The following is a 12,701-nucleotide window of genomic DNA, read 5'->3' on the forward strand; positions in this document are numbered from 1 at the left end:
ATTGTAGAGATGAGGTCTCGCTGCCCAGGCAGGTCTCGAACCCGCAGGCTCAGGCAATTCACTCACCTCAGTCTCTCAAAGGTGCGGGATTACAGGCTGAGCCACCGAGCCTGGCATATTTTTACTTTTTAAAGACATAACTATCATAATACAAATGTGGATATTTGAGGTAAGTCAGTGCAGTAGAAGTGACTGGCTGTTATTTTACTTTCAGGTTTTCATCCTTTCTTTGTTCTCTTTCCTCACTCAGATTTACTCTTTCTAGGTTTTCACTATTTATAGGGAACAGTTCGCAACACAGAGGAATGTACAGGGTACCACAGGCATTAATGGTTTAACCCAAAACAGTAATTAGGATAATTTTACCTTGTGAGGTTTATAGTGGCCAGTCCCTGTTTCCTTTAGGGGATTAAATCTTCACCTAAATAACAATTCATGTCAGCTGTTGGATGAGTAGATTTTTGTAGATAAAGTTCATCTGACTTATTTAATAAAATGTTATTTACAATATGTATGTATTTAGAACATACTATGTGAAGTTTCTAACCTTTCAGATAGGAACATGGACATCTAGCCTCCAAGTCCCTTACATTTGAAAAGCCAGTGGATCTTTAATTATATCCATATATGTGGGAACAGAAATGGTAGACTTACCATAAAATGATCTACTCTTTGTTCATTTAACAAACATTTTTGAAGCATATAGTAAGTGCCAAGAATTGCTCTGTGTGTTCTAGAAACGAAGACACAATATTTGGGCATCAGGAACCCAAGGACTAGTGGGAGAGATTGATGAGACTTTTTTTTCTCATTTTATATGGCAAATTAAGTTTTTGAAAATCTAAGAAATGAAATAAAGTGCCATGAAATGCTTGGACCTTGTAATACACCCCTCACTGTGAGAACATCACTCCTCTTCTACTGGTTAGTCATCAAATGACGGCTCTGTTGTAGTTCATGTTTCATTTTTGAAGACTCTAGAGCATTTGTAACGATCATCTCTGCTCAACCTGTATCTGTGCACTTCCCTGAGACTTTTCAGCATTTCTGTAAAAGTATGTGACCTCTGCAACAAAGGAGGGTACATCCGAGAATCATCTGATGTCAGAGATTGGAACTGGGATGGAATGGGAGGGGTGGATGGTGTTTCTCAGCATAACTTTGGGGATAAGATGGGCAAAACACAGAATAATCCTTGGGAGTATGCATCATCTTTGTTTTACCTTTGTTTCCTTGATGGTCTACAAGGGATGGAGCAGAACATTGCACCTTAAGTGCTTGGAACAGCATTGGCAGCAAACAGAAAAGTTACTTATGCGGGGCATGTTTCTCTCACAGAGAACATCACCATTCTTCAGTTACAAATAGTTCGAGATAAAGGACTCCTTGGGGACATTGCTGTTTACCTGAAAGCTAAACCCAATTTCTTACTGCATGCCAATAATCAAGCTACTGAGAGTGAAGATTATGTGCTGCAAGAAACAATAATAATAATGAAAGAAAATATAAAAGAAGCTTATGCCAAAGTTGCCATTTTGCCAGTAAGTCTAGACTGCAACAAATGTGATCTAAGATAAAGGAAAATGCTCTTAAAGGTAAAATTGTGATGCTCTTATAGGGAAATTTTTTAAAAACATATTTTTAAACAAAAATGTAAGTTTTTAACGTTTTCCTGTTCATCCTAATATTTAATAATGAATGAATATAACTGGCTGGCAAAAATGACAAGTGTATTGTTTGTACTTATTTTTGAACTGGAATATTGTTTGAGTGAATTATCATTTAGGTTGACTGATTGGATTTGGGTTGATTGTATGTCTGATTCACGATAATGTTAGTTTTTTAGTTGTTTTAAATTAATGACAATGGACCGGTTGCAGTGGCTCACGACTATAATGTCAGTACTTTGGAAGACTGAGAAGATTGCTTTGGAGTCAGGAGAACCATCCTGGGCAACATAATGAGACCCTATCTCTACAAAAAATTAAAAATTAGCTGGTGTGTCTGTGCACACCTGTAGTCCCATCTATTCAGGAAGCTGAGGAAGGAGAATCACTTGAGCCCAGGAGTTTGAGGCTGCAGTGAGTTATGATTGTGCCACTGCATCACTCCAGATTGGATGACATAGCAAGACACTGTCTCAAACACACATACACACACTAATCATAATGAATTAAATGTACAAATCAGTCTGGTTATTTTTATTTGATTTCATTTCATCATAAGATTACTTGAATTAAGATTATTCTTCAGGTGGTTTAGATCTGGTTTTAGCTATCTATATCTGTCTATTATCTATCGATCTATTTTTCCAGAGAGAAAGCAAAGTGGAAAAAGCAAAGGGGGGAATATGTGGCTATATCTGTAATGATGCACAAGAAATTGAATGTGGTTAATATTGTATAAATAACAATAATATATCCTATGCAATAATACTATATATTCTATCTGTACTATAGTATAGTCTACACTATAGATTATATTTTACATTATTAAATAAATAGGACATTATATAATAACATTAATGTTACTAATAGTAATATTAGCAGTATTAGGTAATAGTATTTTCTGAAGGGTACAGTCTAGGAAAGACATAAGGGATGGGGTGGAAGGAAGTTTCTTTACTTCTTAGTGTGTATTTTTCTACCTATGAGAATCTTTTATTATTCAAAAATAAAGTAAAATATTTTTAAAAATCAACTAAAATATATGTTTACGTCTAGATTTACGAATCTAGACCTTTCACATTTAAAATATACATAGCTTTTACCAGTTTTTCTCTAAATTTCCTTTTGGGATATTACAGATGTAAAACTTGGTCAGTAGAATATGGCCAAAATTGCAGAACAGAATTTTTTTTTTAATTAGAGTCTCTGTCGCCCTGGCTGGAGTGCAGTGGCATGCTGACAGCCACCCCAGCATCAACTTGCGGGGTTCCGGCGATCCTTCCACCTTAGCCTTCTAAGTAGCTGGAACCACAGCCACATGTCACCACACCTGGCTAATTTTTTGATTTATTGTAGAGATGTGGTCTCGCCAAGTTGCCCAGGCTGGTCTCGAACACCTGCACTCAGGCAGTCCTCTCACCTCCGCCTCCCAAAGTGCTTGGATTACAGGCGTAAGCCACCGTGCCCAGTGCAAGATAGATTTTTAAAAATTATTTTATTTGCTAATGAGTGTGAGCATTCCACTGAACCACTACCAACAGCTTGAATAGTGTGCAGAGCCTGAAGTTGCCGGTGGGAATGTCTGAATAGATAAGAAGGAAACTTCATTAAGTGTGATAGCGCTGCTCATTCCTGTAGATAAAGCTAGTTATTCCTTCCTGAAAAATAGCAAGATATCAATGCAGATAAACATCTTTTTAAAAAATGAAATGTCATCTCTGTTTCCCTACCCCCAGGATGATGTTCCCGAGCTGGAGGAAGGATTTGTTGTCACTGTCACCGGGGTGAACCTGCTGAACTCCGACTTCTCTGCAGGACAGCCAGGTTTACGGAGGCCTGGGATGGAAACGGCTGAGATAACAATCGAAGAAAATGATGATCCCAGAGGAATCTTCATGCTTCGTGTTATCAGAGTGAGATGAGCTTTCAAATATTTGTAGTAATATAGGAGCTTCTCCCTGCTAGTTTGACCAGCGTTTTGTAATATATTTTCTGCCTAACATTTGGCTTTGCTTGAAGATATTTATAAATAGATAAATAATCACATTTGTTTTTTAGACTGATTCTGAGTTCTCTTTGAGCTACATCAAAGTTTTGAGCAAGTTTATTTTCATTACATTTAAACCTAAATATTCAGAAGACCTATTATGCATATTTTTATCTGAGTTTTAATTTCTACTTTAAAGGGTGACATATAAGAAGTTAAGAAGAAACAGTACATTTAGAAAGATAACTTATGAGTTACGACGTTTGTCTTGGCTTTCAACTGATGTTCTTCATTTAAAGGATGTTGGTGGAGTTATTATTGCCTATGAGATGCCTTCACCCGCGAATGTTCTTCAAGTCCCTGTAGTCCGGCTGGCTGGAAGCTTTGGGGCAGTGAATGTTTATTGGAAAGCAACACCAGACAGTGCTGGCCTGGAAGACTTTAAGCCATCTCATGGAATTCTCAAATTTGCAGATGGACAAGTATGCTGTCATGACTATATCAGTGTTTTTTTGTCATCATAAAACATTTTATAACATTTTTGTTATAAAATGTTTATAAAGTGGCTAGGCGCAGTGAGTCACACCTGTAATTCTAGCACTTAGGAAGGCCAAGGAGGGAGGATCACTTGAGTCCAGGAATTCAAGTCAGCCTGGGCAACATAGCAAGACCTCCCTTTTCTCTACAAAAGAATAAAAATTAACTGAGTGTAGTGGCACCTGCCTGTAGTCCCAATTACTGGGGAGACTGAGGCAGAAGGATCGCCTGAGCCCAAGGGGTCAAGGCTGTGGTGAGCTGTGACTGTACCAGTGTACTCTAGCCTGGGCAACAGAGACCCTGACTCAAACAAAGATTTATAAACAATTTTATAGGCATCCACCAAATGAATGTACATTAGTGATTGTTAAATATGTTATGCTCTAAATGTTTTTATGTCAAGTCAAATATAAATATTATCAATTAATGTGCAATTTGTTAGCGGGCATAGGAAAATAACACTGAGAAAAGGATCTTATACTTTTCTGAGCTAACCCCTGCCCTCCGATTCTATTTAAAATACAAGTTACAAAACAGGATAATGGTGGACTTAGAGGTGCCCAACAATGTATGAAAAACTGCCTGATGAACTAGACTATTCCTGTGGACTTCAGTTTCTTTTCTTTTTTATTCTTTTTGTTTCTAATGCTAGTAAATACAAATATTTATTTATTTAGGATTGGCACTCAAAGCATGCACATTTTTGCTTAATATCCAAAATGTCCTTTACAATTTTAAAAATGAATAAAATGATGTAAAAGGGACAAAATAGTTAAAACTCAAAAAATTGAAAAAGAGTTTTCCAGAGTTAGGCTAAACAATGTTAACAACTACAAACTATTCACCAAGAATTACAGGTTGTGTAAACTGGGCATTTTGTAAGATAAAAGAATAAGATGTTTTCATAAAATTTTTTCTCAACCAGTGGAAAAGACATATGAACAACCGTGAAAAGATTAGCAAATTCACGTGGCAACATCTGTCTATAGGTAGCCTGATTCTGCCTAAACAAGTTTGCATAAGCTACCTTAGCTGAGTGTGGTGGCATGTACTTGTTGTCCCAGTTACTGGGGAGGCTGAGGCAGAAGGAGCAACCTTGTTGGTTGCCCATGGGGGCAGTCAATGCTGCTAAGGAGTAAGCATACTAATCTAGGTTTTCCTTCACAGGAAGGCCTGTTGATGTTAATATTTTAGAAATCATGAGTGTATGAAACAGATTTAGAACTCTGAAACATTTCCTACTATAAAGAGAGGAATGCAAGCAAATGAGATTTGTACATTAAAATCAGAAACTGAAGTCAGGATTTCACTCTGTTGTCCAGGTTGGAGTTCAGTGGCGTGATCATAGCTCACTGCAGCCTCCAACTCCTGGGCTCAAATGATCTTCCCTCTTCAGTCTCCTGTGTAGCTGAGACTACAGGTGTGTGACACCATACCAGGCTAATTTTTAGATTTTTTGTAGAGATATGGTCTCACTGTGTTGCCCAGACTGGTCTCAAATTCTTGGGCTTAAGTGATCCTCCCGCCTCAGTCTTCCAAAGTGCTGGGATTACAGGTGTGAACTACTGTGCCTGGCCTCCATTGTTAACTTAAAGGTTTTAGGTGGATTAGGTAGAAGAGCTTCCATTTCTAGTAAATGTCTGTATCAGAGACATTGGGATATTTTTATGACTAATGGTGAAACTGTAAACTGGATCAGGTTTTATTTATTTATAAGTTTATAAAGACTTACGTATACCCAAGACAAGCGAACTAAAGTCTGATCATAAACAGCCAAGAATAGCATATTTGGGTTTTCTTTCTGCCTTTCTTTTTGCCTATATTACAAGAAGAGCGATATTTGAAACCAATGGAATTTATTTTAATTGCAGAAAACAATGATAATTTTTATGGTTTCATTTTAAGTCTGGTAATATTAATACCAAGCATATGACATTTTATGTTTGTGCAATGGTGGTTAGAGCCTGCATTGACATTTTAAAATTTTTTGCTCAAGATTAAGGATTTATTCTTTTTTGTATCTGTAAATAATAATTTTATCTTGATAATAATAGATTTTATAAATTTCTGACTTTGAAATGTCATAAATATATATTACTTTAAAACTGTTATTAACGGAATGGCAAAAAATTGACTTTTTTTGTCTCATGCTTCTGAGTTCAACTAAAAAAATTAAAATATATATGAGCACAGGAATGATTACATTACCTCTTTTCTCCCTTTCTCCCTCTACCTCCTCTTGCTCTTCCTTCCTCCCTTCCTCCCTTTCTTCTTTTCTTTCTTTTATAGGTTACTGCAATGATAGAAATCACCATAATTGATGATGCTGAATTTGAACTCATAGAGACCTTCAGTATTTCCCTACTTAGTGTGACTGGAGGTGGCCGACTTGGTGATGATGTTGCAGTAACTGTTGTTATTCCACAAAATGATTCTCCATTTGGAGTATTCGGATTTGAAGAAAAGACTGTAAGTTAAACATATCATGGGCGTGCCTTACCCCAGGCTAATGCTATCTGTAATTTGGAGTAGAAAGATACAGTTCATATTTGTTTTGAAACTCTTCATTCCCTTTCACTTATAAGGCTCTTCTCAAGGGTCTTTTGAGTGGGCTCTTGAGTTAGGACTGTCCTCCAATGTACGCATTTTGGTGGGGATGAGAACTCATCAGGCAGTTATCAAGGGGAACAGATTCCTCTATATTGGGTGTAGGACACCAGGGTGTGCTTTTCTCCATACTTTCTATTCTCTGCCTGCCCTACTACCAGGTCGCCATCTTGCTCCCAGGTGGGATTCTGTCTTGGGTCTGGGTGCCATATGCCACAGAGAGGGGTTAAAATTGCCCATGTTGTGGTATTCTATTCTGACTTATGTTGAACAAAATATCACAGTCACTCTTGACTCCTGTGTTTCTCTGTATTTCTTCCCTCTTACTTCTCTTTGGCTGTTTACTTCCAAGACCCAAAGAAGGGAACTTGATTATTTTTGATTCAACCACTGAGGGAGGAACAAAAGCTTCATTAATCATGAGAATTAAATATTTGTGTAGCCAGATTTGGTGACTAGTACCAAGTGATCACTACATCTTAGATACAAAGCACTGTGAATTCTATCATAATTATTATTATGTGATGGTTATGTCATAATTATTATGACTTTACCTCTCAAAGGAAATTTCAAGATGAAATAATCATAAAGATATTTCAATACTTCCCATATACTCAGCAACTTTTCTGGCTTCATATGTCACTATTCTTTTTATTTAATCACTTATAGGTCATCAATAACTCACCATAGATTAATTTAAATTAACAAACCAGTTGTTGTAGTGCCAGTTGTCTTGACTTTCCTGTGGATACAAGGCTGAACCTACAACATTCCTGTGAGGGCTAGTCTTCCCCCAGATGCTCCAAAATTTCAATGAATGTAACCTAATCACTTCCTAATGATTCATTCATTGAAATTTAATTTCATAAGAAAATGGGAATTGTAAAAGGGACAGGACACACTTTCACTGTAGCCCAATGAGACTCTTTCTTGGGAAAGAAATAAGTAGAAGTGTTTCTAAGAAAGGATGGGTTGGCAAAAGAGTAGCTGTGAATAAAAGAGTAGCTGGGACATGCACAAAAGTATCAAAAGGAGAGCAATAATGTTCATAATATTAGTACTCTGAGATAGGCATCATTACTATTTTGTTGTAGTTCCAATGGCCTTGCTTTCTTTGCATATATGCAAAGAACTATTTTAATGCATATAAGTATGTAATTTCCTTTTTTATGAAATGTCTCTATTAGTTTCTGAGTTTAGATAAAAAGTTCAGGGTTTAGTGTTCAAAACTTGAATTGGTGAAACGTTATAATAATGTTTTTGCTTTTAACTTCATCACAATTTTGGACTTTGTCACTGGACAGTGTGTTCACAAGCTTTTCTGGCCATTAGAGAAAATAAAGAGCTACGCTACTATTCATAATGATTTTTGTTTATTCATTTTATCTTAACTGCTGTCATAAACTGTAGTCCTCTAAATTCAGGTTAAGCACAGTTGGCTTGGAGAATAATATCTTACTGTTTTAGGTTACCACCTTTCTACTATATTATTCCTCATTATTCTTGGTGACTATAGTTAGCATTAATCTATTGTACGTTTCAAGATAGGTAGAAGAGAATAATCTGAATGTTTCTAGCATACAGAAAAGATAACTATCTAAAAAGATGGATATCCCAATTCCTGTACGAGTTGACAGATATAAAGAGCTCATACCTGAGCTTTCACTCAATAGGTTCAGTTGTTATTTTTGTTGTTGGTAATATTAGGAGTAGCTTGTTATTCAGCCTTTTGTGGTTGCTTGTTTATTTATATCCCATCTTTCTTATCACAAAACTTTCTTGATAGTGTGGAGTTTATTTTTCCACATGTGTGTAAGATATACATATTGTGTGCCCAGTGAAATTCTGTTAGCATTACTTGTTGACACAGATTAGAATAAGAACTGAACAACATTGAGAAAGGGTTGTTCATATAAATCTGTCAAAATTAGTAAACTACTCACAAGGGCAGTGTGGTAAGTCTGTCAAAACACCAGGAATAGCAGAGACTCATGGAACTCTATTTGTGAAACCTAAACTATAATGTTGTTTTGATAGAATCAAAGAAGACTTATAAATGCTATTTGTGTAGAAAATTTTTACATTTTTTTTCAATTAAATATTTCTCATCTTTGAGGAGTGGTATGAACAGAAATTTTTTGGACACAAAGTTCAGACCCCGTATCTCCAAATATGTGTATATATCTGGCTCTCAGATATCTAAAAGTTTCTGTGAGACTTAAGAAAGATAAAGTATATGTAGATCTGACACATATTAGAAGCTGAGTAAATATCACTTGGCTCCAAATCTCTGCTCTTGGTATCAATGTAAAATCTCATGAAGAAAAAACCAAAAAACAAAAAACCCCAAAACAAGACAAGATTGTGCTGCATGTTTGTTAGGCGCCTATCTTGACAATGGAAAGCACTGTGTTCTACTTTGTATTTACATAACAGATGGATGATATTGGTTCTATTTGGACTTTGTTTCACAGCATCAACATATGTAATTCACTTGTACCAGGTCTCTTAATAAGGACTGGTATAAGAATTAAATAGTACTGGTATATTAATGTACCGAATCACCTTCTCTCTTTATTTCAGGTTAATAAAACCGCTTTTACACTTAGACTCACTGAAGTTGGTCAACTTTAGGTAATTCCAAGGATAGGTTAGGTCTGTATTGTGTGGGAGCCTAATTGTGTTAACAAAGACCCCTAAATCTCAGCTCCTTCACAAAGTAAGCGTTTGCTGCTTCTTCATGCAAGAATCCTCCACCAGGGTTCCTAGCCTGCTGACGCTAATGGACACCTCTTCTTCAACTAGCAGCTCCCACGCATCAGACCCCTCCCATCCTATGGCTCTATCCTCTTCTAGATCTCAGGCAGCCTCTCTATTTACCTGACAAATGGGAAGGGAGAGACTGTGGGGTATTGTGTGAAGTTTATGGCCAGAAAGTGAGCAGCATATGTCGCTTCTGCCTCTGTTGTTGGCTAGAATTCATCCACATGTGCCACCTAATTGCAAGAGAGGATAGGAGATGCCAGCTAGTTAAGTGTCTGGGTAAAAAAATGGAGATAGGATTTGGTAAAATTTTTTTGGCTACTTGATTGTAATGTGCTATGAATAGAGTTCTAAATTCAAACCCTGCAGTCATTCTGAACAGAAATAAGGTTCTGGTTGTTTCTCCTGCTTTCTCTCTCTTTTTTAACCTTATTGAATTTCTTTCTTCAAGGTAATGGTTGATGAATCCCTTTTGTCTGATGACCCTGATTCTTATGTGACATTGACGGTTGTCCGGTCCCCAGGAGGAAAAGGAGCTGTCCGCCTTCAGTGGGCTGTAGATGAGAAGGCCAAGCATGACCTCAGTCCTTTGAATGGAACACTTCATTTTGATGAGGTATAGTCAGTGTCATGACTCCTTTAATTTTTCTCTAACTAGTCTTTGATTGTCTTTTGCATAGTGTTACTTATGAATTCATGCGATAATATTTAGTAAGACTGGAATGCCTCTGAAATCCATATGTTTTGTGGGGGGAAAACCTCACACACAAATCCCCCCAATGCATACAGAAAACCCGAGATATTTGAAATTAGATTATTTTTGTTTTTGAAAGTGTTTTTTTTTCTTAAAAATTGATACATAATAGTTGTCCATATTTTCAGGCTACATTAGGTAATTTTGTGCATTCATGTAATTAATTTGGGGTCATTGGGATATCCATCTCCTTAAATAGTTACCCTTTCTGTGTACTAGGAACATTCGGATTATTCTCTTCTAGGTATTTTGAAATGTACAATAGATTGCTGTTAGCTATAGTCAGATTCTTTACTTCAGACCCTGCTTCCATTCCTCCATCAAAACCACCCTTCTCTCACCTTCTTTCTGCTGACTGAGGGCAAAACCAATCAACCGATCAGGATGTCTGGCCATCATCTCAGCTTTCTGCACCACTTACCTATATTTGATCACCTGTCTTGTCAATTTCCCCTTTCAAATGTGCCTTCTGACTATTCTGACCATGCAGAAACTTCTATACTGAGTCAAAATATTGTGTACCATCATAACAGAAGACAGTCTCCAACTTACAAAACTCATAATTTTTTTTTTTTTTGAGTTGGAGTCTCACTCCATTGCCCAGGCTGGAGTGCAGTGGCATGCTCACAGCCACCCCTTTGTCCACCTGCTGGGCTCCGGCGATCCATCCGCCTCAGTCATCCAAGTAACCGGAACTACAGGTGCACGCTACCACACCTGGCTAATTTTTTTTTTTTATTGTAGAGACGAGGTCTCACCAAGTTGCCTGGGCTGGTTTCAAACCCGTGGGCTCAGGCAGTCACTCACCTCGGCCTCCCAAAGTGCTGGGATTACAATCTGAGCCACCACTCTTTGAAGAAGCAATTTATGAACATTTCAGCCAATCAAAAAATGGAAGCAAAATAAATTATAAAAGAAACAAAGCAAAAATAAATAATTTGAGAAACACATCACACTCTGTCTGCATGTGGCCCAGCCTTCCACAAATGTCCTTTCTACTTTGAGGGAGGACCAAGATCCCTTTTTGCCCATAGGTTGGCTTCTTCAGCTCCTAAGAATGACTCCTCTTTCCAGAGTCCTAAGGAGCATTTGTGCATGTTGTATTTGTTTATCTCCTTATCAACACCAGCCATGAAACCTTGGCTGAAGTATCAGTTAGCCCTTTCCAGGATCCACCTTCTCCCCTTCCTTGGCCCCCTGTAATAGCAGAGAAGCTGGGGAAGCAGCATATGGACCCAGTTAAGCTGAGTACCGTTTCATGGTGAGTAATCCCAACCTGACCACAGCAAAGTGATATTTACCAGCCTTCCTATCTTTTTCTGGAAGGAGGTATTGGAAAGTGGAAGAGAATTGACAAACTGATTCTAAAATATATGCAGAAATGCAAGAAGCTGAGGATAACCAGCAACTCACAAAGAAGAACATGGAGGGTGGCCTCACTTAACCAGTCTGTAAAACAATATGCAGCTAAAGTAAATAAGCACAATATTGGCTCTGGGTTAGACAAACTGTCAAAGAGAAGACAATGGAGAGTCAAGATTTGTCAATCTTTTTATAGTTTTTGCTTTGAGAATCATGTTTGATTCTAAATGTCTTTCCTAAATTCATAAAGATGAAAGCAGAAGGAAATTCATTACAAAATTTAAAAAGTGTAACTGATGAACGCATTTTAAAAAATACAACAAAAACTAACCTTATAACCTTAGAAAATAACTATTAAAAGAGAGAAAATACCGAAAATTGTAAGAGGTTACTTTATATAAATTTGGGCAAATAAATAAAAAAGGTTGTGTGAGCCGGGCTCGGTGGCTCAGCCTGTAATCCTGCGCCTTTGGGAGACTGAGGTGAGTGGATTGCCTGAGTCTGCGGGTTTGAGACCCGCCTGGGCAGCGAGACCTCATCTCTACAATAAATAAAAAAAAATCAGCCAGGTGTGGTAGTGCACGCCTGTAATTCTGGCTACTCAGAAGGCTGAGGCGGAAGGATCACCGGATCCCAGCAGGTCGAGGCTGCAGTGGCCGGGAGCGGCCACTGCACTCCAGTCTGGGCGATAGAGTGAGACTCCAACTCAAAAAAAAAAAAAACGGGGAAAACGTTTGACCTCATGATGAAATAACAGCACAGTATTCTTTTGCTAAGAATCCTGGGTTTATTATATTTAAGGTCTTGTTTCCGTTTCTGATGGAGTTTGTGTCATATGGTGGTGGACGGTCCCCTGCAGCCAAATGCAGCCCGAATCAGGTGTATTTTCTGTTCCTGTCCTCCTTACAAATGCTCAGCAGATTCAAAGGTGTCTTTGTTGACCATGGCCCCATTCCCCTGCCAGGATCCTTTGTGCCTAACCTCGTTAAACCTTCCCCTCCTTGAATTTGGCCAGAAGATCCCT

The 12,701-nt window shown here is 37.7% G+C and overlaps 1 protein-coding gene across 1 annotated transcript in view; it reads left to right on the forward strand.

Annotated features, from left to right (window-relative positions):
- Positions 1-12,701, forward strand: part of ADGRV1 (adhesion G protein-coupled receptor V1) — a 555,854-nt gene that overhangs the window by 137,437 nt on the left and 405,716 nt on the right. The window contains exons 54-58 of the mRNA XM_008061062.2: positions 1,339-1,541; positions 3,404-3,580; positions 3,954-4,136; positions 6,481-6,660; positions 10,013-10,177. Coding sequence (XP_008059253.2) covers positions 1,339-1,541; positions 3,404-3,580; positions 3,954-4,136; positions 6,481-6,660; positions 10,013-10,177 — 908 coding nt within the window. The remainder of the gene's footprint in view (positions 1-1,338; positions 1,542-3,403; positions 3,581-3,953; positions 4,137-6,480; positions 6,661-10,012; positions 10,178-12,701) is intronic.

Source organism: Carlito syrichta, unplaced genomic scaffold (assembly GCF_000164805.1).
Source record: "Carlito syrichta isolate Samal-C Ts95f unplaced genomic scaffold, Tarsius_syrichta-2.0.1 Scaffold305037, whole genome shotgun sequence".
Lineage (NCBI taxonomy): Eukaryota > Metazoa > Chordata > Mammalia > Primates > Tarsiidae > Carlito > Carlito syrichta.